General features: G+C 39.9%; 1 protein-coding gene across 1 annotated transcript in view; it reads right to left on the minus strand.

Annotated features, from left to right (window-relative positions):
- LOC108505113 (chloride channel protein C-like) overlaps window positions 1-24,726 on the minus strand; it is an 86,965-nt gene that overhangs the window by 59,566 nt on the left and 2,673 nt on the right. The window contains 10 exon segments of the mRNA XM_017830812.1: window positions 1,299-1,470; window positions 3,868-4,039; window positions 7,943-7,977; window positions 8,045-8,136; window positions 13,331-13,525; window positions 16,823-16,989; window positions 16,992-17,059; window positions 19,220-19,369; window positions 20,974-21,226; window positions 21,229-21,261. Coding sequence (XP_017686301.1) covers window positions 1,299-1,470; window positions 3,868-4,039; window positions 7,943-7,977; window positions 8,045-8,136; window positions 13,331-13,525; window positions 16,823-16,989; window positions 16,992-17,059; window positions 19,220-19,369; window positions 20,974-21,226; window positions 21,229-21,261 — 1,337 coding nt within the window.

Raw genomic sequence — 24,726 nt, forward strand, 5'->3', positions numbered from 1 at the left:
AACACCAAGGACAGAAGCAGAAATACCAGAGTCCATTTTTACTTTATGGATAAGTAAGTGCTAAAGCACCAAGAAGATACTGAAGGAGGACTGTTTCCATAACCAATCTAATTATTATTTCACAATAGAGAAGTTTTTATGAACATACAACACCTTTCAAGATAGAATGTAAAATAAAAAAAGAACCACACAACCAAAAAAACCCAAAAAAACCCAACCAAACAAACAAAAAAATCCCCCAAAAAAACTTCCTAAGCAATTTACACAACCTACCACTAACATGGACCCAACTTGGCGTGAGTGCCAATAAACAGCTACTTAATCAAACACTGTGCAACAGTGTACTAGGAGGGAAAATCCAGGCTTAGTCACTCCGTGTGAATTCGGACATCTCCAAAGATTTTAATGAGATCCTTTTGGGCAAAGCCAGGTGGGTAGCCAAGTCTGGGTTTAGTCATGGGTGAAATTTCCACACACACTAATACTCACAGGCCTTGAATGTCCTGCCGTGGAAGAATGAAAACTTCCCCCTTATGACCTCAACTTCACTTCTCTGTTGACTAAGCTGAATTGCAGCTGTGCCTTACAACTCACCATCCCCAGGTGTTGCAATCAAGGAGAGCAAAGAACATCCTCTCTGAGTATTATGTGCAAATACTTTAGCTTCCAGAAGTTTGCCTGGAAAGTATTGTAGTGCAGACTCAAGATGCTCTGTTACAAGAGGAGGGGACCAGGAAACAGAAATATTAAATGTGTTCCAAATGAATTTCAAAATTTTGAAATCTATGAGGCATAACTTGACCAGAGAGACCTGTGAGGCTTTCCATTAGATCAGTTGCCTATACTACTGTAAGTCCTTCACTTACTCCATCCAGAAACCCATATTCAACCCAAGCATTAATAGGTACATTGTACAAGGCCCTCATACCTCATGGAAGTCAATTCACAAGGCAAGCAGAGTGATCTACTATTGTTTTCTAATCCAGAAGAAACATCCTTTTTCTTGTTTGTAAACCACTGATGGCATTATCATTTCTGTAACCTCAAAAAATTAAAAATAGGAGAAAGAATTTCTCAGTCAAAGTGTTATTTTCAAACTTACACTTCACAGGTAAAAGTTCCAAAAAACCCCCAAAACAAAACAAAAAACTTTTTCAGGCAAGCTTGAAACAGACAGGCCAATAATTTATTTCTCTCTGGTTCAATGTGCATGGGACAGTGGTGGTTTATTTAGCTGCAGCAGCAAATGCTCAACTCAACCTTGGCTACAAAAATACCTGAAAACTCAACATACTTACCATTATCACAGTGATGGAGATGGTAAGTCTTGACACTCCACTGAAAAAGGATGCAGCTCCAATGGCAGTAAAGAAACCTGGATCAATCCACACTCCATGTTCATTGGTTTGAATACCAAAAATGGAAACAAGGATCAATCCCATTATCCTGCCATACAAAGCTCCTGTATACCTGTATACATGAAGAAGAGCAATCCTCTTGGCAGTTTCCTAGAAATGCTTCTAATATTCTGCTGATCCCAGATTAATTTTTTCAACTTTTGTAGACACTCCGTCCCCACAACCTTCCTTAGTATGGGCATTTACTTAGCACCAATCAGCTATCACAAAGCTGCCAGATTTACCATACTTTGAAGGAAAAAAGACTAATGGTATGTCTGTCTTAAGTCTTTCAAAGCCAAATGAGGATTGACCTTATAGTAACAGTCAAAACTGTAGGTCACTGATATACACACTGGGCTATTTCAGTTTGTAAGGCCACACTTCTAGAGCTCCAGCCTCATATAATTTCTTAAAATTAAGTCTATCTGCACTCCATAAACCTGGCAAGTAAAATATTACAGCCATGTAACAAATGGGCAAAAAAGAAGTAATAGGTATTAATGATCTGCCCAAAACTAACCAGGAATGAAGCTGTGAAGAGAACTCAGGAGTCCTCAAACCAACCAACCCCGCAGAGCTAAACCAAAACGTAGCACAGTTGAGCAGGTAATTGCTGATGTAATACACAAAATTTCATTCTATATGCAAGGAATTGAATATACATATTCAAGTGTCAGACAACAAACCAGACTTGTACATTCACTTTCCAGAAATGGTGAATTACTATTATTTATACAATAGCCATATGCATGATATTTATTATCTGATTTTTTTTTTTTGATTGTGCATGGGGGAATTACCTCAAACGGTAGAGTGCTCGCTTAGCATGCAAAAGGTAGAGGGATCTATGCCCGCATTCTCCAGTGTCATGTTTTGATGTATGTACTGGGGAATGAGAGGCTGGGAAGCAGTGCCATGGAAAGGGACCTGGGGATCCTGGTCAATGGCAAGTTGAATATGAGTCAGCAGCCAGGAGGGCCAACCATGTCTGGGGGGGGCATCAGGCAAAGCATCACCAGCCAGTCGAGGGAGGGGATTGTCCTGCTCTGCTCTGCTCTGCACTGGTGAGGCCCCACCTTGAATATTGTGTGCAGTTTTGGGCACCACAAGATAAGAAAGATATTAAGCCATTAGAGTGTGTCTGAAGGACAGCAACAAAGATGATGAAGGGCCTTGAGGGGAAGCTGTATGAGGAGCAGCTGAGGTCACTTGATCTGTTCAGCCTGGAGAAGAGGAGACTGAGGGGAGACCTCATTGCAGTTAAAACTTCCTTGTGAGGGAAAGAGGAAGGGAAGGCACTGATCTTTTCTCTGCGGTGACCAGTGACAGGACCTGAGGGAATGGCCTGAAGCTGTGTCAGGAGAGTTTTAGGTCAGATAGTAGAAAAGGGCTTTCAGCCAGCAGGTGGTCGGACCCTGGAACAGGCTCACTAGGAAAGTGGTCATGACACCAAACTTGTCAGAGTTCAAGAAGCATTTGGACAATGCTCTCAGGCACATGGTGTGATTCTTGGTGTGATGCAGGGCCAGGAGGTGGACTTTGATGATCTTAGTGGATCCCTTTCAGTTCAGGATATTCTGTGACTCTACGATTTGAGGAGGATCGTCTTGCACCATTACACAACTTTTTCCAATTTATTCATACAATGGACCTATTTGATTGATGGATGCAGTTCTGGAATTGTTTTTAAAACTATATACAGTTCTACAATGGTTACAAAAATTAGGTTATCAGTTAAGAAACATGGGTGCTGGCAGATAGACTTGACCATATCTATTCGGCCAAGAATCCCGTGTTTCAACAAACACTACATATTAAAAATTGACTTGGACAAAATTTTGGGGAGGGCAGGAAGTGAATACACAGGGATAGGGCAATGGCAGAAAGCTGTGCACACAACTAATTCTTTTTAGACTTTTTTTCAGTATTTGAATTGCATTATGCACTCTTCAGCCATGACTCCTTGCTTGCTGAACATTAAACCTCTCAGCATTACTGTAAGAACCTTGCTCTACTCTACAACAGCTTTCTAAAAACTACAACAAAAGACCCAACTGTAGTTTTCTCCAAAGTCTAGAGTGTTGATTTTCAAGATTAAGGTTCAGGCTATTACATGCATAAGAAACAGATGAAGAGTCTGGATCTGAATCCGTATTTTTACAGTTATAGAGATGGAGCCAGAAACTGAGGCTCCTTCTGGGTCCCCAAAGGATTCAAATGCTCTATACTTGGAAAGTCCACAGTTCTGGCTATGGTCCTTGCACAGCTATTCTCAGACTATATTTCTTCATTCTTTTCCACAATTTTAGCATCTCTTTCCAAGCAAACCATCCTATTCTACCTATACAGCCTCCTCTAAGCACTGATAGCTTTGCTATTGCCAAGCTTTCAACCTGCAATTCAGACTGTTACTACTCAACACAGGCCTTTTGTAGAGGAAGCGCAAACCAGGATGGGTGGAGCTTACAGCACAGGAATAATCAGGCCACTGGCAACTGCAGAACCTGCCATTCAACAGCTAAGGATGAAATAAAATGCCAAAGCAGTGCACAGGGATATGTATCCAAATTTTTCACGAGTCCCATATTCAAAAAGATATGTGATCCCTTACTTCCCATTTTCAACTGGAAGTGCAGCAGCTGCAACACAGACGAAGACATGTGCAGAGATACAAAATATTAAAAGGTTCCTTTACAAAAATGCAGTTTGTAGTAGTTCTCATTTGCCTAAACTTCATTTAAAAAGCAGGGTTTTCATGACAGCTTCAGCATCTGGGGCACTTCCAGGAAAATAAGGAATATATGTTCTCTTCAGTCTGGTTCTCTGTGATGTTAATCCTGATCTAAATAAAGAGAAACTACAGCCATTTAAGCCAAAGAAAAGCAACAGTACTACTTCAGCAGGGCTCTTTTCCCATTCCTTTCAGAGGCAGTAACTCAGGATCTTCCCAGTACATTTGGCTCAAATATGGAACTTAGCTCTGATATGTCAGAAGGGAGAACTGCATTACTTTAAAGAAAACCTGTGTTATGAGCAAATATACCTTGATATCGCCTCAAGTTATTTCACTTTCTTCCCAGGTATCAATCACTTAGCTCCCCTTACCTTGACTGAAGGTTTGATTAGAATATCTGATGTCATCTGGACCAATCCATGTGCTTGAGGAACAGCTATATTCTGAACTTTCCCCTCTTGAGCTGATTTATGCTTAAATATTAAAAACAAACAAAAGAAATATTATGGATGAATATAACTTACCTTACTGCCTGTCCAGAATGTATCTACTATAAATACATCTTACACAAGAAGCCACCTTTCCCTTATATTTCCCAATTAAGTTGTTTTGTTAACTAATAAATCTAGTTTACTAGATCAGTTTATTAATTATTCTACTAATCTATCTGGTTTATTACATAAACTTCCTCATGCCAAAACTCAAAATTCCCCAAACAAGGAATCACTTTATGCTGCCTAAACCCAGAAAACAAGGGAAAAAAATTATTAAAATGCACAACCTGGCCTTGATCTCTTTGTCCACACAACATTTTAACTCTATAAAACAGGATTATCCGACCAAAAATGAAGCATTGCTGACAGCAAACACTTTGGTGGGTAAGCTCAGCATCCCAAGCTGATAGAAGCATTTGCAGTTAGAAAGCTTTGCACTGGAGAGCGCCATGGAGGGCTGGAAGGACTTAGAGGTCTCCTCTTCCACAGCAGCACAGGCTATACTCAAAGCACACCTAAAAGATGTTTGTCCAACATGTTCTTAAAGCTCTCCTTTGGTAAATACTGGCACCAGTTATTTCAACATTTTGCAACATAGACTGCCGGTTATCATGCTGACCACAACCAGCATTTCTGCACAGCACTACTATTCCTGGACACTTTCTCAATCTCTGTCATCTGGAACAATTGAACTCTCCAAGCAGGTATGACTTCCTTCTTCCAGTTTGGAAAGCCTCCAGCATGTTTCGGACATCACCACAACCTAAACAGTAAAAATATAAACTCTCTTCCTGGAACAAAGAGCAGGAGATCTCTGTTATTTGACCCACCTGATCCCCACTCAGAATTACAAGGAAAACTTAAAATGCAGCCAACATCTAGTGCTTAAAAATTTCTTCCAGACCCAAGATTGGCAACAAAAGGGACATAAGATACTTCCCAATCTTGTATTAGCTTTTTACATTATTCCAACCACTCAAACAAGAATATATTCCAAATTCATAATAGTCAATAAAAAACCAAAAACCTGATTACTCTGTCCTGGTTTAGAAGTCATATGACTGTGTAACTCACTTATATCAAAGACTCAAGTTCTATACATGTCTTTGCTACCAGTAAAGGATTGCATACACAAAAAACAGCACAACTGAGAAGCAATTTGAAGCTTGCAGCAATGCCAAAATAACAGAGAAACAACAGAAGAAAGGCTGTTTTACAATTAAAGTACAAATGGTTGAGCAAGAAGAACAAAGCATAGAGAGTGGAGGTGTAGGACTTTAGTTTACACATGGGGTTTTGTACCACTAACTCTTTCTGTTCGAAATCAGTATATTTAGTAGAGACAGATTTCTCCCTGGTGGAGGACTGCACTGCCACACTGCAGGAATACATGTGCAGTACTGAGACTTGCTGATGGAAGAAGCCCACTGCTTCTCTACCTCCTTCTCTTGCCTTCCCATGACCTCTTAGTTCTCCTTCTCCAAGGAATCCAAGTGCTTCTCCAAGTGCCACAAAACACTACTGAAAGAACTGTTCAGTATAAATGTATGAGGATAAGCTATGATAGAAGTGCTGTCATACTGGCATAGCCATATACCGACCCATCTGGAGCTGCAGGTCTTTTACTATCACAGTTTAAGAGCAAAACCATACACTTGACTGAGTTGGATCACTACAAAAGACAAAATTCAGTATCTTAAAATTATTTTTTTTGGTTATATAATTCTTATTGGATCTCTTAAAGTAGCAAGGGTGCTTATTACTAATCTGTTGGATCTCAAGAGGGTAATGATATTTATCTGCTTCTGGAGCACTGACTATCTCACATCATGCTGAGATGAGCCAAATCTAAATGATCCTAACCAAAGTCTTACAACTGCAATCATAATTCCCTTTTTCAATTCCTAAGAACAGGAGAATAGTGAACAAGCTTCTTTTCCACATTTAGTCTTACTACAAACTTATTAGAGACATTGTCACTACTTTCAGCATTTGCATGGTCTTACAAAACCGAGAACAATTTGGTGCTTAATTCCTTTTCAGATCTATCCATTTTCAACAGGATATACTCTTTATAACTTGTAGCCACACCAAATAATAAATTGGCACTGAGACCATTCAGCCTCTAGGCTGCATCAGCATGACTATTTTTGATTCAGAAACAGAAAAAAAAAGCCATGAAATTATCGTGGTTTCAGATGTTTTTCCTTCAGAGCAAAAATAGTTTTGTTTTGAAACATAACATTTTGCTAGCATTTAGTCCTTAAAATAAAAAAGGATGTCAGGGTGAGGAAAAAGGCTCTTCCCACAACAATCCAAATAGGCAGAGACACCAAGTCCTGGTACCAAGTGACAAAGTTTGCTTTTATAAAGAATATGTAAATACATAATCTAGCAAACAATACTGAATCAGGTACTGCAAGTCAAATAACAGGCTAGAATTGGTGGCAAGCATGGAAAAGCATGTCTGCTTTCTATAAACTTAAATAAGCTGTTAAGAGTCCAATCACCAATGGCAAGTTATTTGGTATTCAAAGTTTATTTTAAGCAACATAGAAATGATGCTGTCCCCTTGGAAGGAGGAGTTCATAAATTTTCCAGATTTATGAATTTGTAAAACTACAAGTTGGTAGTGACAACTGTGAAATCAAGCTGTCATTTAACCTCAATCTGAGCAATTCTTTTTCTACTTCCTCTGGATTCCTCATACATATTTTTCAAGAAAGATATTTGTACTGCAAAACCTGTATCAGATTCAAGGATCTCTTCAACAACATAACCTACAAAATCCTTAGCCATTCAGTCATATATTCCCTACCTGTTTATTTACACAGTATTTGCCATTTTAAGTCCCAGGATTACAGTTTCCGCTGTAGCCCCTGATGGGTTGCCTATTCATGTTCCTACAGAGAGGACTGATCAATTATGTCCCTCAGCCAATAGCAGCCAACAGGAGGTCAGAATAACAAAGGTTTTTCACCAGCTTCCAGTTCCAGTTTTCCAGTTCAAGCACAGCCTGTCTCCTATAGGCTAATATACCTATCTAAAAGGCCTATAAACCTTTAAAAGCAAAATCAGGATTCTAAATTGAAAAAGTGCTCATGTGATACATACAGCCATTTTTCAAGCTCTTTTCATTTTTTAGCTCCCTTTTGTTTGTTTCTTTCTTTCTCTTTTTTTTTTTCTTTAATTTGACATGATAGCAAATGCCTCTCACTGGAGAAGTTTAAGTGTGATTAAATTTCAATGATTAAAAGATAAGAATGACTTTTGTCTATACGTGAATTCATTTTAAACACTCAGCTCTGACACACCTTTGGCTATTTTCCATCCCAAATCCTTGTAACAGCTAATTGGAAGAAACAGTTAATAACTGTATTCACATATATATGCTCATAGTGATCCTCCCCACTTACATTTCTGAGTTGTTTCTCATCTGGTAGCTTCTCACAACAGGCACGAAAGAAAAGAAATATAGTAAATACACTGTAACAGTTGTCATACATACCTGCAGGCATTGTGAGATGTAAACTATTCTGAGATGTAAAAACAGACAAAAAAAAAAAAAAAAAGTAAAGTGTCTAAACCGACTAATGCCAGCAGTTACCACAAGGACTCTGTCCTTTTGTCTTGCCCATGTATCCCAAAAGATCACCATTTGCTCATAAGCAATGAGTAAGCCTAGATTCATTCAATCGAACTTCAGGGACTCAGCTCTTGCAACTGGATAATCGGTCTCCGACTCTGTGGCCATCAGAGACCACCGCTACCTCCAGAAGGACTTGAAGCATGTGGAATCCTCTACAAATGGACAGCCTCCCCACCATGCCCCACAGCAGGCAGTGGAAACACAGCCAGACAGAGTTCCTTGCAGGCTGCTGGCCCCTGACTGCAACTTGAGCACAGCAAGGGCTCAGGATCTGTGTCTTTCATTAAGGACCTGTTTTTCTGGTTGGTACTTAAAATTATGCTGTGTGTCAGAAACGGTCCACTGTTTCAATTTAAATTCCTCCCTACTTATGCAGATTTGAAGTCCCTGGTCAGTATGAACAGCTAAATACTTGTTTCTAACTTGCCAGCTTATTACTTCCCTTCTCTCATAGGGAAGATGTTATGAAAGGACTAATATTTAGTTAATCAATTGAAAGAAGTTCCTAGACATCCTAGCAATACTAGACAGCTATAAAGCCTAATGTTGATTAGATGCTACACAGTAGAGACACAGACATTGCAATCCAAATGGATGAAGACACTTTATCAGGTCCTTCTAGTTTTCCACATATCCATTTTGAAGGAAGCATGAATGAAACCAAAAACATTTGAAATAGAGCACAGCAGAAGGTGTTTTCAATGGCCACTTTGCATTCACCAAAAGCAAAGGGAATTTTTTCATGAGATGACTACATTTCAGTGATGCTTATTTTTCAATGCAACATAGTTCAATATAACACAGTTATATTTCATTAAAAACTAATGTTCATTTTTTTATCTTAATTGAGGTTAATTTACATTTCTGTATAAATGAAGATATGCCCAAAGTTTAAAAAAAAAATTTAGAATATATTTAAGAAGATATCTGGAGAAAAAGTACTGGAACACACAACCGTAGTAGTAATATATTTTCCAAGCACAAAGTTTCATGCACTCTGTGGATCACTATAAAACAGCTCAGATAGCACATTTATAGAAACCTTCAAGCTGAGATTCAGCTCTGTGCAGTTGTGATGAATTGTCAGACAATTCTACCTCAAGCCTTTGTTTTCCTGTATCTCAAAGATTATAAGCTTATGGGCAGAACACATCTACATCAGATAGATGTAACTGGGAGTAGTTCAGCCTTCACAAAGCTCAGGTCAGGTTTTATTTCTGAAAACTTGACTCTGGGACAGTTCAAACCCAGGTCAATTTTTTGCCAAAGCTTCGAAGTCCAAAGGGAGTTAGGAGGACAGAAAGCCTGGAGCCAGTGACTACATATTTAAAGCAGTAGCCTATCTTCACAGCTAGGTAGAAAAGAAAATAATCCTCTCAAGTATCCTTTTAAAGTTTTGACAGCTTATATATTAAGTATATATGCATATATTCTTAAATTGTCCACCCTGCCCATGGAAACACTGAGCTTTTGGAACAGAAGCATTAGTCAACGTGATTAAAAAAAATAGAGAAGAAAGATAGCTCTGCCAGATTCTTGGCAAAACATTATCTACATCGTGATTTCCTCACAGAGAGAAAGGTGATGAACTGAGGAGAAGCAAATAAAGGCCAAGGAGCAGAAGGGCACTTAGGAAGACAGCTTTGTCTAATCTATGGGCTGAAGATTAGATATTCAATTCCAGTCAAAGGAATGGTACTCCGGGTTATGTTGTGGGTGTGGAAGATACCATGATGGGTTCTTTCCAAGTTTAAATGCAAACTGGTTTAAACAAGATTATTTTTGGTTAAAGTCACTGTGACATAGTTTCTTTCAGTTGCTTGATTATGTGAGTTTATTTAAAAAAAAAAAAAAAACTATGGTTCTCTCAGATCAAACAGTTTCTTTCCTGCCTTTTTCTGCCAAGTTATAATAAAATAAGGACTGTGACCTGAGTAGGATCTTCTAGAGCTAAGAAAAAAGGAAAAACAGTCTGAATAAGAGTTCATGCTACAAAGTTAAGGTAAAAAACAGTATTAAAAAAATACAGGATTAAGGTAAAAATATATAAACAGAAGAGCTCTTGTAAGCACTACAACCCTACAAAACACATGCTGTTCTCCCAGTTTCAAGTATGATCTGGCAAGGTGCTAATGGCCCCATGAACTTTTGGAGTCAGTAAGACACCACTCTTAAACAACATAAAATAACTCTTAGGAGGTGCTTTCTTTATATGTGACACTAAATCTTTGCTAGCTGATCTTACATTTAATCCTATAGTGTCTTCTAACATACTGGCTCTTACTGGCTTCTGTTGATGCATGTTTTGGTTTTCATTCCAAAGAGTAATGAGTATTTTTTACATGCTTAACCAGTTTAGCAACGTCTTTGTAATGTACGATGAGAAAGCCAAAGCTTTCCCAATAGTAGGGGAAACAGCTGTCAAACACAGCACTTCGGCTCCAAACTGTTAAAATAAAAATTGTTACAAACCCGACCTCTTGCAAATAGAGGTACTTTGGAAACTATGGCTTTTTTACAGGACTAATGGGAGTCACACGTGGGACTCTGCTCCTCATCCTGCTGGTTTGAAAACTGGATTTGGGTTAGGATGTCTCTTTGCAGTGTTCAACAGCACAAAGCCACAAACTCTTTGCAAGACCTGGGATTAAAGCTGTAGCACAATGCGAGAAGGCTGGTCAGGGGAAAGGTTCTCCCTGGAGCCGAGAAATCCTATTTTTCCTACAGTCCTTACTCACTCCTTCAAACATGGAAACAAAAAGCTTGAAGTTAGCTTCCTTGGGGTGTCTTGCCTCAGCAGATGCTGAGCCAACACAGCTGCCAACATCCTGCCGCTAAGAGGAGCTGAAATTCAGCTGTCATCGACAGCACAGGCATGCTCCAGCACAGTCCTTTCACCAGGATCCCTCCTTCTTCTTTTCTTCCTACCTGAGGTCAGATTTCACCTCTGATGTGCCAACAGAGAACCCAACAAGTAAGGTTGCTGTTCTGAGCAAGGAGCAGGACTAGGCAGAGGAGGAGGCAGACTGCCAGAGCACATACAGAACTCTTCCGACCCTATGTATGGAGAGGCAAACCAACGGGAAACAGTCTGTGGAGAGCTTGCAGAGACTTAGCCATGCGCCTCGACCTATGGTTATTTACACTTTTAGCTCCAACAGTTTCCCCTCTCATATTTAAAATACTAATTGTTTTCTTCCCAGTATCATCCATGCTGTTAATGCAAGTCAAGATGATCGCCTTTCCCTGAAACTTACATCTTTTTGCTGGCTTGGAGTAGAAGCTGCTGAAGGAATGCCTGGGGCTGACAGGAGGAGAGCATCTACACGGCCAAATCACTGGTATACAATCAAGCAGCCCTCTCTCCAGGAGAGAGGGAAGAGAAAGTACACAACAGTATTTACAGAAAACATATGTGAATACATAATACACACTGGCAAGTCTGCCTAAAAGAGGGCAGAAGAAAGGGGCTTCAGTGTGCATCAGTTTCGCTAAAGATAGGTCATCTCAACACTTCAAAGGATCAGAAAACTCCTCAGAAGTACTTCATCAAAAATACTGGAAATAAAGGAAACTTATGACAACCAGGAATTCATTGGAAAAACTTGCAGAGAAGCTCAAATTCACACAATTTACTAAAAGTGCAGTAGAAAAGTTCTGAAGGTTTCCTTCCTTCAAATTTAATCATAGGATAGTTTGCACTGAAAGGGACCTTCAAGATCATCTAATTCCAATACCTCTGCCATGGGCAGGGACATCTTCCACTAAACATCTTGCACTAAACAAAGCCCCATCCAACTTGGCCTTGAACACTTCCAGGGATGGGGAGTCCACAACTTCTCTGGGCAACCTGGCCCTACAACCTTCACAGTAAAGAATTTCTTCTCAATATCCAATCTAAACCTAATCTCTTTCAGTTTGAAGCCACTGTCACTTGTCCTATTACTAATTGCTCTTGTAAAAGTCTCTCTCCAGGCTTCCTGCAGGTCCTCTTTAGGTACTGGAAAGCTACAAGTTCTCCTCAGAGCCTTCTCATCTCCAGGCTGAACAATCCCAACTCTCTCAGCCTGTCTTTAAAGGACTATTAAGTTCATAATGTTCTTCATAATAAAATACTTAAGTTATAACCAAAGTGTAAAATTGAAAAGTATGAAAATGATAAAAATATGGGAACCTTCTATGTAAGATAAAACATAGGCAGGTATTCTTCCCAAGAATGCCAAGGCAGTGGAAGAATTAAAAAAAAGGTTTATTTCAGATGCGAGGACCATTTCTCAATGATGCTATGCAGCTGGCCTCCAGAGAAAAAAGGCAATGCTCTGCCTTCTCCAAGCCTTTTGTATCTTCTTTCTCTCTTCCCCCCACCCTCTCTGGCCCAAGGAGGCCTTAAACATGGCTGCAAACATGTTACCTCTGTGCATACCCGGGAGAGAGAGAGCTTGCTCACAGCTTCTCCCTGGGACTTTCTCTGAAATGCAGAAGGAAGGAAAAAAAAAAAAATCTAACCCATTTGAGAACGCATTTTACAGTCTTCCTAAGTGAAACCACTTCTAGCTTTGCATTAGAAATTCTTCCTAAATTCCATTTATCCCTTATATTTTGCCTATACCCTTCTTCTTCCAACGGCATGACCCTCCCCAAAGCCATACAACACTAAACAGAAACTCCAAAGCCTAGATGTAAAGTGGCCCCATCATGTTTTATCAGGACATTTGAGCCTTCCATAGACTGCAAATAAATGGAAAAGCACACCAACATAACTGCTGCATATCACTAAGCTGATGTAGTATCATCAGAGTGAAACAGCAGTGAGGTAAAATAATTCAAGCATGAAAACCAAACTAAAACAAACAAACAAACAATATCTTCTCCATTCTCATATAACCACCAACATTAAATACACATATGTATTTTGGAAATCTATATGTTTGCTGTACTTTGTTGCAATTATCAAGTACCAGCAGGCAAGATTCACTTTTCAATCCAGCAATTAATGACCTACATTAGCCACTGTAAATATTGTAGAATCAAGAGAAACATATTATTTACTTACTAGGATAAGCACAGCCTCCAACAGCTTGCTTGTTTTTCTAGGGGATAATTTTGGAATTGAATTAAAGAACTGCATACATAGTTTATTAACCTTTATATTTAGGGAAACAAAGAAAGCTCCTAGAAGACCTCCAAACACACCAAGGAGGATGGTCAGAATGAAGGCCAAGATGTTCATGTCCAGTAAGTTCTTAACCTGAGCCAAAGAAAAGAGAAAAAATGTCCTGAGCATCCAGCCAGTGACATGAACTATTGCACCCTCTCTCACAAAACCCGATACTTCAAAGTAATTGCTATACAGGAAATAAATCTCTCCTTGTGGTTTAGGTAATTCAGCTAATTAATTTGAAGCTGATCCCTTCTTGCACACCTCACAGGAGTGGAAACAAGCAGGTGTGCACTGGTGCTGGCAGACATAGCAGAAACCCCTGTGATGTACTTCACTTACCACTAGCACTCGGCAGTCAAGTTACATCCAAATAACATGACATGATGGCCTTAATGAGCACTTCAAAAGACTTTGATGAACCCCAGTTTTGCTGAATGTTCACTTATTAAGTGTCAACTTGCATCCATGTGCATTGAGATAATTTATAAGTAAATTTATATAAGTAAAACTGTGGAAATTGATGCCGAGTTAGAACAACTTGCAGAACAACAAATCACAAGCACAGAACATAATCTGGCAGCTGTAATAGTAATTGAATTTTCTGCTTGACTCCTCAACAAGAAGCAAGGATGAAAGCAATATCATGTTTTAATTTTATCTTCCAACCAACAAAAAGGGGTCAACAGGTTGGTGGCAATCTATTAAAAGCTGTGATGATATTATTTCCCTAGCCCAAGCTTAGGGTTACACAGCTTTTTGTTATGATTGGGATCTGGACAAAGTAAGAGATCATAAAATGCATAAAAATCTACATGGCAAGAAGCAGGAAGAGCACATGTCAAGGGTTGCCTACAATAAAACCCCCTAAACTGGTATAATCTTGGGGGTAGGGGATAGGAGAAACTGTCAGGTGTCAGTCTGCCTTGAATTTCTTCACCTTGAGCTCCTCTTACTGTTCAAACTCTTTTTTCTTCTTCCTTCTCTTCTTCTTGAACCTTAATCTTATTCTTGGTCTTGCTACAGCTAGCCTAGAGTTTAACAAATTCACCAGGTGTCTGTACTAAACATGGGTGGTATTTCCTGAGAGGAGAAATGCCAGGGTCAAAACCCACCCAGGCTTCAAGGGGTGGTTCACAGGGTGCTGCAGAAACTGGGTCTGGAAGAGGGAGAATCCCAGTAGCCATTCCTAGGCACCAGAAGATCGACACCTGCAGGCTACACTTGCAGGGACTACAACAGGACTACAACAATCATATATGTAGGTACTCTGTGTACTAAGAAAAACATTAATAATGCTATTTTTAACAATAGCTGTAACAATATCCATGTTTTTCCAAAGAATTTAAAGGGATCTAATGTTTAAGGCGTTGAAATTCCGAGAGAAGTAGCCTAATTTGAAGTAGAAAAACATCTATTTTATTTACTGCAGGATCGAAATATCTTGCATTATATTCTTTCTAATTCCAATCCTTCACTAAAACTAAAAATAGACAGCGTGATTTTATTATTTTTTCTCCCTACCTCCATTTTTCCAAAGGAAAAGATATACTGAGGTATTTGCTTTAAGGTAATATATGCACATTTCACTGCATGTGTGTGGCAATAAAAGTAAAGTCAAGACAGCCACCATGTTCTACATGCTAGGAATGAAAGGTGGCACAGTATACTGTTTGTTTTTGTTGTAATATCAACCATGAGCTTTGGCTAGTCATCAAGAAAAAACTTGTATCTACAGAGCAAATTTCACCTTTAGAATTAATCCAATGGTCTAAGTAAAAATAAAGTGAAGTTTCCTGAAAATCTCATGCTCTGGAGTAAAATAAAATCCCCTTGTAACATTATCCTAGGTAGAATGAAACTAAAAAAAAAAAAAAAAATCAAAAAAAAAATCATCATTTTCTTGAGAAACATAACCCACAAGCTTTAAACTCAGAGTTTACCTACTGTAAACTGTGTTTGCTTAATGCCACAAAATATACAAGAAGCAAAATTTCCCCTGAGCCCCATGCCCAAATATTTCTGGTTATCTGTACCACATTGAGAGCCAAAAACTATTGAACCCTGCCAGAAGTATGTTGTTAATAATTTTAGCTAACTTTTCCCTCTAAGATAGAAGGAAAGAGAATCCACTGCTCTTTCCAGAAAACATCCTGAACTGAGTGTTAAAAGAGCAATGCTTATTGTAAAATAGCAACTGAAGTGAATCCACTTTCCCCTGGGTGTGCAGCTGTTAATTACAAAACACTTTGGATTCAGCAATGAATCTGGCTTCAGAATGCCTGACCTCTTTCCTGCCCACATAGTCTCACCTTTCTGCCACAAACTTTCATCTTCTTGGTGTGTAACTGCAGCTGTTTGGGGGCTACACTATGAGTTGGTCCACAAAAAGGATTTGGGCCAAAACCCCATGTCTTCTCTATTTTCCCCTGCTAAACTAGTGGTAAAGCAAATATTTCAGGGAGCATGCACACAAAAAATATTGCCCATTTTCCCAACCAAGGTATAGCTACAGTGAGAAATGCCATAAGCTTTTTAGTTTCTGCATTGCTAGAGATATACAAGCCAGAAGAAATTCAGAGATAATTGAAAGTGCTCAGGCAATTGCCATAGGAAAAATTTATATAGTAGCAAAAAGTGAATTAGGATTCAGAATACCAGTTTATTTCTAGCTCTCTAATTGATCTCCAAGTCAAATACAAAGAAGAATATTTAGGCAACAAGAAGGGAAGATCACGATACTTGCACATCACTATTGAATATTGCTATCTTGCAATAAAAATGAGTGAAAGACATGATAATAAAAGCAACTACTTTCAGGTGGACATAAGGTAAAATCCAAAGATAAGGTTGTGTCATGCTGGAAGGAATAAAGCAAAGGTAGGTGAGGCTGAAGGTCACCTCTGTTTTGCAACCAGGAACAAACAGTGATTACAGTTTTTCAAATGTTTAATCTGGAAGCACCAAGGAACAGGGGCACAGTACAGCACCGTCTGCAGCAACAGCTGAGAGCTTGATCCAGCCACAGGAGAGGACAGCCTATTTAAGAGCTTCTCTGCCTTTTCCTTTATTTCGAAGTATCCCTCCTCTATCCAGCACCAACACAGAAAGTTATCTTAATAACCAATATGATTGGTTAATAAGCAAACAGTAGATGCTTTGTCTACTTGCTCGCTATAATTTAGAACAAAACAAATCTCTCTCATATTTAAGTGGTCGCTAGATGTAAAGTGTGAAGACATCCATATCCACTGATCTGATAATTGTACATATCCCAGCCTTTCCCCTTCTCAGTCCCCCTTTCCTGCTTCTCCCCCAACAATAATGCTGAAGGAGACAAGTCTAAACTCCTGCATCTATTTTCTCCCACATCCACACAATATGTACCCAAAATAGAATTCTTTTCTTTGCCTCAAAAAATTCAAAATGGCCCCCGCAAACAAACCCATAGAGTTAAGAGGACACTACACCCGTGGTGAAGGTGGCCATCAAGCAGCAGAATAAGCCTTGCCAGACCAGCCTTATGTCCCCGAATGAAGCCATCCTTCTCAAGCAAACAAGAGCCCACCAATGGGGGCATGAAATACCAAAGTTATGCCTGCTTCTGCAGCAGACATAGGGAAACTGCATCTGCAAAACGTAGAAGAGTCAAAATTTGGGTAACAGAGGTAAAAAAGAGAAAAAAAAAACATAACCATAATTTCCTGTCAAAGCTGGGTTTACGTGGCTGAATTTAAACACACGATGGTTTATTATAGGGTCATTAAAGTGCCTTGCATCTCTACAACATGAGTTCAGACGTGTCTTGACTTCTGACTTTGACAAAATCTCAACCCTGTAACATCATTTGGAGACCACTGTGCCATGACAGTGAGCTGCTGAACTAGCACCAACCATATTAAGGCCAGGAAGATGTTCCACTTCACATCCTGCAACAGTGCAGTCACAGGAGTGAAACACTGCAGTGAAAAAAAAGGTAAGAAAGCTTAAAATTCACTAGAGAATAAGAGTACATCCCTGGAGCCTGCAGGCTCAACATGCTGCCTCAATTTATAAATATCTGATAAATCCACAGGGAACACTATACCTTGTCTCCCTCCCTGCAAAGATATGGAGCCCACATATGTCCCAACTTCTGTTGCTGTAAGCAGCACAAGGAGTTCAAATGCTGGAGATCCGCACTATGAGCCACTGCCAGTAAAGAAAAAAAAGGAGGAAAAAGAAGGAGAAAAAAGAGGGGGGATAATAATTACACTATTATAAAAAGGCACGAGAACAATCTTCCTTTATACATCTATATTATATATTTTCCCATGCACAACATAATTTGCTTTCCAAAATACCTATTTCATTCTATTAAAACAACATCCTGAATCAGACAAATGTTACATTTTTAATGGAGGACACAGTGTACAAAACAGAGAGAGGGATTTAGAAAGAGGAAATAAAATTATGCTTGACTTCTCTCTTAGAAAAATAGAATCAAGACCAGCCATTGCGGGAGTTACTGCAGTAATGCTGATACATCTAATGCACTAATCAATAGTGCTCACAAGCTTATAAAACTTGTATCCTCTGGATGTGCTACCTGAGACCTCAGGGGTAATTTATAGACATGCTGAGCACTCAGTACTAACTGAAGTCAACAAGTATACAGAACACTTGAACCTACTTTAACACCAAAAGACACTAGGGGAGTGGGAGTATGTCATCCTGGTCTTTGTGAAGAAGTGAGGTCTCAGACTGAAATTTGTCTCTGCTGCTCACCAACAACCCCCTCCATGAAGGGGACATCCATGCAACCTGTCTCTCCCAGGATGGTTCCTGACTGTAAGCTAATGCTAATGCTAATTATACTGTAACTGGATTCTGCACAGAAAAACAAACATTTTCTATACTTTTCTGACTGCAATTGCTGATTTCTTCCATGAGTAACATTTTGTTTAATCATCACATCGCAGATTTATTTAAATGACTGATCTTAAAAGCCTAAAGGCAATGGAGATCCCACATCATCTCTTTGGTGCTTTTTGATTTACTTTTAAGCTACAGATAGTTCAAAAGTGACTGTTCATTTGAATTCTTTCTATTTCTTTAGAAAATTAACACTCAGGAGTCTCTCTTTTTATCTTTACTTTAAAAAAATAAACAACATTGTATAGAGTTTTATATGTCAACATGACAAAAAATACCATCCAGATGACATAAACTGGTTGCAGTTTCTTTTTCTGGAAACTAATCTCATTAATTTCAGTAGAATTGCTCACATGAGAGAGTTTACCAGCATTATCTCACAGACATGCATGAGCAGAGAAGAGCCAGACTAAAAAAGTGTCACAAACAATTTACTTTTTCAAAACTTGAAAAATAAAGCAAGGCCCACCCATGCACATTGTGCAATTCCCATCATCTCTTTTTTCCTGGGACAGCATCATTAATTTAAGGGTAAAGTCCATGTGTAAAAATCTTTCATTTTTCTCTCTCCTTATATAACCCAGAAGGCAATGGGAAAAAAAAGTCTTCTGTATTAATATATTAAACAACCTGTGAACTTTGTTTTAATTAAAGAACTCTGGTTTAATTAATCCACTTTCTTTTGATTAGAGTGGGTGGCTTTTTCCCTATTCCAAAATGACAAAGAGCAGAAAGATTTAAAGATTGCAAGTGCAGCATCTCTGTTTCCCTTCCAGATGCAATGGGCTCACTGATGACTCACCAGACACTCTGGGGCACCGAAGACATGTGGCAGGGCGGCCCTTGCGGAGCCCCACAGCTCTGCCTAACACTTAATTATCAGCTGAATTCCGAAACCTGGTGAAGACCGGGAGGTGGATGCCAAGGGTGTCCGACAGCAGCTGGCTCAGGGCCACAAACCAGGAGAGCACTAAAAGTGATGTCATACAATTGAAGGCACTCTTTGGTAAATCAGACCAGCTAAAGGCAGAGGAGGACAGAGCCTTAGCCTGCGTGCAGCAGCAGAGCTAGACTGGTTTCAACAGATTTAAACATGGAATATGCTGAGCATGTCTTTTAAATATGTGAAGTACTGTTGACATAAAGGAGAAAGCTACTAAAGACTTTCAGATTCCTGACTCAGAGACTTAAATGTCTCTTCTGCAAGGGGTATTATGATGATAGTCCCTGAAATGCCTTTGAATGTTAATGTCTGCCCAAGTCTGGTGACATATCAGACTACAGTTTATCACTTCAATCATCTGTTCCCAGGTTAATGACCATAGCAGCCAGAACAGCCCTACTGCTAACAAAAGATGTGTAATGATTTAAATATTACAGTGTGTTCCCAGGCAGCACTTCAAACTGCATTTAAATGGGGTAAAAAAAAATCCAAACCCTTAGTGAAATGAAAAATCTATTCATTGTATAATCTTGGAAGACTTTTCTACAAGACTTAAATTTGGAGCCTTTACAAATCTCTCAGAGGCTTTTAGCAACTTACGTGTGTTTATGTTTAATAAAAATGGTGGAGGGTTCCAACTAAATTAAATTAAACTAGCTCTTAATTCCTATGTTTTGAAAAGGCATCACGTTGATACTGTGATGACTTTATTCACGGAAAAATGATTCAGCTCTTTGGCTCATGCATCATTGTTACCAACCCAGCACAAAGGAAAAAAAGAAATCACAGCTGCAGTCTCTGAGCTCCCGGAGACAAATGTCTGAAAGCAAAGAAAACAAAAGAAACCAAAAGGGAGAGATAAACCTTGTTAAGCATTGTCTAGAAGGTTTGTGGCCACTGCTGACTAACCATGCACTCCTATTTTTGAACATCTGAGTCATCCTCTACGGCGCTACACCTCTGTGCAAATAAATAAATAAATAAATATAAACCCACTGAGCAACAGAAAATGTGAATGGATGGTCAGGAGAATAGCTTTGGTCAGGGTGGTGAAGAGGGAGAGAACAAACCTCAAGGATGAATACTTTCCAAAACCAAAACGGATCAGAAATAAAACAGCAAAACAGCCAACAAACAGTCTACATCCTATTAGCAGAGATCAATTTTACCATCTCTACTCAAGATATGGTTCCAAATAGGTAATAAAGTGCAGCAGGATTCTCCTCTAAATGATGAAAAAAGGAAATTACGTCACTTTCCAAAACAAAAAAGCCCAAAATCTGGCTTGCAGTTTCCAAGTTTGGTTATACTGCAACATAGTAAATTTTAAGATCTGTTCTGACCTAAAGAGCTGGAATGGGCAACCCTCCTCTGCCCCCTCACAAGGCTCAGACCACAACAGGGTGATGGGATTCTCTTCCTTTGTACATAAAAAGGCATAAAAACATTATCCTTCAAAAAGACTATGAAGTCTACTTTTCCCCATATAGAAACCCAGTATTACATTACTGCATGAACAACAAGCAGCTTCAACCCAACTTGCAATCTGCCACCTGCAGAGCAGCGCTTGGTTCCTGCGGTTGCCCTCAGCTGGCATTGGTGTCTGCTGTGTTTGCAAGCTGGAAATACAGACCCCAGAGGCCTGGCTGTCCATCACTGCATGCCCTGCACAGCCACTTACAGCACTTCTGCAGGTGTATGCAAAACTATTGCTGCTGTTGTGTGCAGCCACTTGAGATTGGCTACAAACTTTGCACAGTTAAAAGCAGCCACACGAGATGTAAAGCAACCAGCAGGCCATAGCTGTGGGACAGATGGCTTTTCAGAAACAAAACTGACTGCAGTTGTCCAGATAACTGCTTGCTGAGCATCACGGGGAGTTGTGCTTAAAAAGATTGTGTTAAACAGATGTTGAATAGAAGTGCCATTCAAACACCAATAATTTCTGGCAAGCCAGATGATGAACATGCTGAGTAAAAGGACTGCAAAGGAAAAAAAAAAAATAAAGAAGACAGAAATAGAATCAACAATTATTAGATGTTGATGTGTTAGATGCATCTATGGACAGTTTTGCAGTCTGGCCCTCACCTTGCTCTGTTCACAAAAAAACTTCCCAGAATTAACAGAAAACATAGGTACATATATAACTTCTGGCTATGCACAAAAATTCAAGCTACCCACAGTGTTGCTACACACATATTGAAGGTAATGAGAGAGGAAAACAACTTACAAGGGCCTCTCTCCCAGATCCAGAACCCTGCCAGCCCTCCATGATGCCTGAAGCCAACTAGACTCTTATCTTGGCACAAACTAAGAGGCAGGGTGTACATGTGAACTTGTGTGATCTGTTCAGTCAGTTCAGACTTTGGAAAGCTTAAACCTGGTTAGTTATTGTATGTATAACAGCAAACTCTGTTTTCCTGTTGCTGAATTTCAGGGTAAGTCCAGTAAAACATTCACTTTTTCTCTCACCTATGCTGTTAATTGCCTGTCTATAATTAAATTGAACACAGTAGGATAGTAAATGACAGAACAGCTCAGTGTTTTAGCCTTGCTGCCTCATAAAAGTACTAAACTGAGCTACATGCAATATCCACATAGTACAGCTAAATGAACAATCTAAAACCAACAGGAACTTTTATATGGACTGATGGTCTTTGGCTTAGGCCCCTTCCAAACACTTGAGTTTTCATGACTTACACCAGCTGCCACTTATATTTATTTTATAAACACCACATGCTAAGTGTAAATTGCATCGCCACCACCGCTGATTTCACCCCAGACACCTTTATACAAGTTACGGGTGGTGGAATCCAGCTTTAGGCTGAAGTCCAAGAAAGACTTTTCCAATGGGGTTGTATAACTGACAGGGGAGGGAATGGAGGGGTGTGTTAAATAAAATACTGAATCAACCAGTATATGGAAGAGCAAAAGATTCAGTTTATCACCGTGTTATTGATTTGTTGCATAGGAGATCTAACGCTCATCAGCACTGAGCCTGAAGAGAGAACCGCCAGGGCCAGCCCTGACCAAAGCACACACAGCCAGGTCATGTGGGTGGACAAACAGATTGCTACCTCAGCACTCACAGACCAGGTCCTGCTTTTCAACCATCTTTTGTTCCACAAATTTCTGCAGGAAGAAGGTGTATGATAGGGAAAAAATCAAAACAAGCAGCACAGGCTCTTTAGAAGGATGGGAGTGAGTAAGGGTGAGGTGAATGATGACTTTCAGAGTCAAGTAATTTTTTTTTCCCAGGATTTCTTGCCCATCTCTAAAAACATTATAAAGGATACGTTGTTACTCATCAAGACCTTTTTCAGGTCAAAAGCAGAGTTCAAGGACTTTAAGAACACACACAAGAAAACAGAACGAATTTTGCCTGAATGGAGGCTTCAAAGTCTTACATCAGTAATAATCTTCATGAATTTGCAGCTATATTCTGTAGACAGAATATACATGAGCAAGCTCTTTCCTGCTTTATTTTAGCCAAAAGGATATCTCTCATACTGGGCATTCCAACACTCAAAAAACATGTCCTGGTCATCCTGGGTTTTCGGTTGGTTTGTTTGTTTGTGTTTGGGCTGGCCGCAGCAGTGCTGTCTCCAGAACTCCTCAGCTCCCACGTACTTCACTGTGATACATTGCGGGTGCAGTTCAAGCGCATCCCTTGCATTTCTGAGGTCACCGTGTCATACCCAGACACCGCAGCCTTCCCAGTAGCATCTGCCATCAAGTGTTTTGTAAATGCATTGTGCAGCACAGCCAAACAGCAAAGTAAAGTGCAGAAAAAAGAGGTTTACTCATCCGCAGCTGAAGGCAGTATTTAGATGGGAATATGTTCCAGAGCAGGAATTACATTTTGTAGTTACGTCAGAGCTCAGCTCCTGTCCCTCTGTATTAGCATAATACAATAGGACAAATTTTATAATACAATAGGACCAACAGTGTGTGTGTAACAGTGGTTCTGATGCCCTGGAGTCAAACTGTGGTTTCTTTCTATATATTCTTTATTTATACTTTGGTGTGTATATATACATACATACGTGTATATACACATCTGCATGTGTATTTATTCCACTGTTTATATATTTTATAAACATACACATAGTTTGTATAGAAAAAAAATCAGGGAAATAATATTCCAAAAGCATTATATATGCTTTCCCCATGTAAAACCTAAACTTGTTCATTTCTTGAATATTCCTGCTGATATATTCAGCTTCCATCTGCTGCACAGAATAACCCTTCCCTTGCATTTCTGTGAAGCGATTGAGATCTGTCCTTCAGCAGTTGGCAGCAGTATTCCATTTTCTTGATTCCACAGAATACTGGAGGACACATCCACATATCCACTGCACTGGAGAGCCCAAAACCGGACCCAGTACTTCAGATGTGGCCTCACTGGTGCTGAAGAGAGGGGAAGAATCACTTCCCTCAACCTGCTGGCAACACTCCTAATGCAGCCCAGGATGCTGTTGGTACCACAGCCTTGTGGTCTATCAAGCACTGCTTCCTTCCAGTTTTGCTTTTGCCCACAAGTTTGCTGAGGGTGCACCACAACATTGTCCCATCATCCAGGTCATTAGTGAAAATATCCAACAGTATTTGGCCCCAGTACTGACCTCTGGGGCACACCCATGATGACCAGCCTCCAGATGGACTTTGTGCCACTGATCATAATGCTTTGAGCCTAGGAGTTCTGCCAGCTAAATCCATCTCACTGTCCACTTATCTAACCCTTACACCATTAGTTTGTCTATGACAGTATTATGGGAGACACGGATGAAAGCCCTGCTAAAGCTGAAATGAAAACATCCACTGTTCCAGTCATCACGTAGAAGGTTGCTATCCACTGTAAATCCATGCTGACTACTTCTTGTCCTTCATACAACTCCCGCTCCTAACTATGGTATGTTCTCCCTAAAGACCCTCTATCCAGCTACTGCAGTGCTACAGAAGTGTCAGCTATCCCACCACATCTGGGCAGACAAGGAGCTCATCTGCCATGCTCCAGACTCAGTGAGAGACCCCAAGCACTGCCCAGAGCCACAAATCTGCAGACCTACACTCTCCCTCAGCAGCTTGCTCTGGGCTGTAGCCTTTGCTGAGTCAGGGGCAATTTCTCTGCTGGCTGCTGGGGACCCCCAGCAGCTCCCTGCCACTGCTGATGTGCAGAAAAGCACTGTCAGCCCAGACTCTGGCCTCCTTCTGCACAAATTGCTGGCTGCATTCTGTGCTTGATGGTTATACAGGGTTCCCCCAGCACCCACTGATGGGATTCCTGACCCTCCCTGGTTAGGATTCAGCTGGAACAAAAGCTCAAAGCCCCTTTCTCATAAGAAGCATTTTGGTATTTATACCATCTACCATAGATATCACAAGCTAAGTGAAAATTTTACCACCTGCTTCTCTCTACAGGTGAGAAAAGCAA

Source organism: Lepidothrix coronata, unplaced genomic scaffold, assembly GCF_001604755.1.
Source record: "Lepidothrix coronata isolate B3197 unplaced genomic scaffold, Lepidothrix_coronata-1.0 Scaffold6, whole genome shotgun sequence".
NCBI lineage: Eukaryota > Metazoa > Chordata > Aves > Passeriformes > Pipridae > Lepidothrix > Lepidothrix coronata.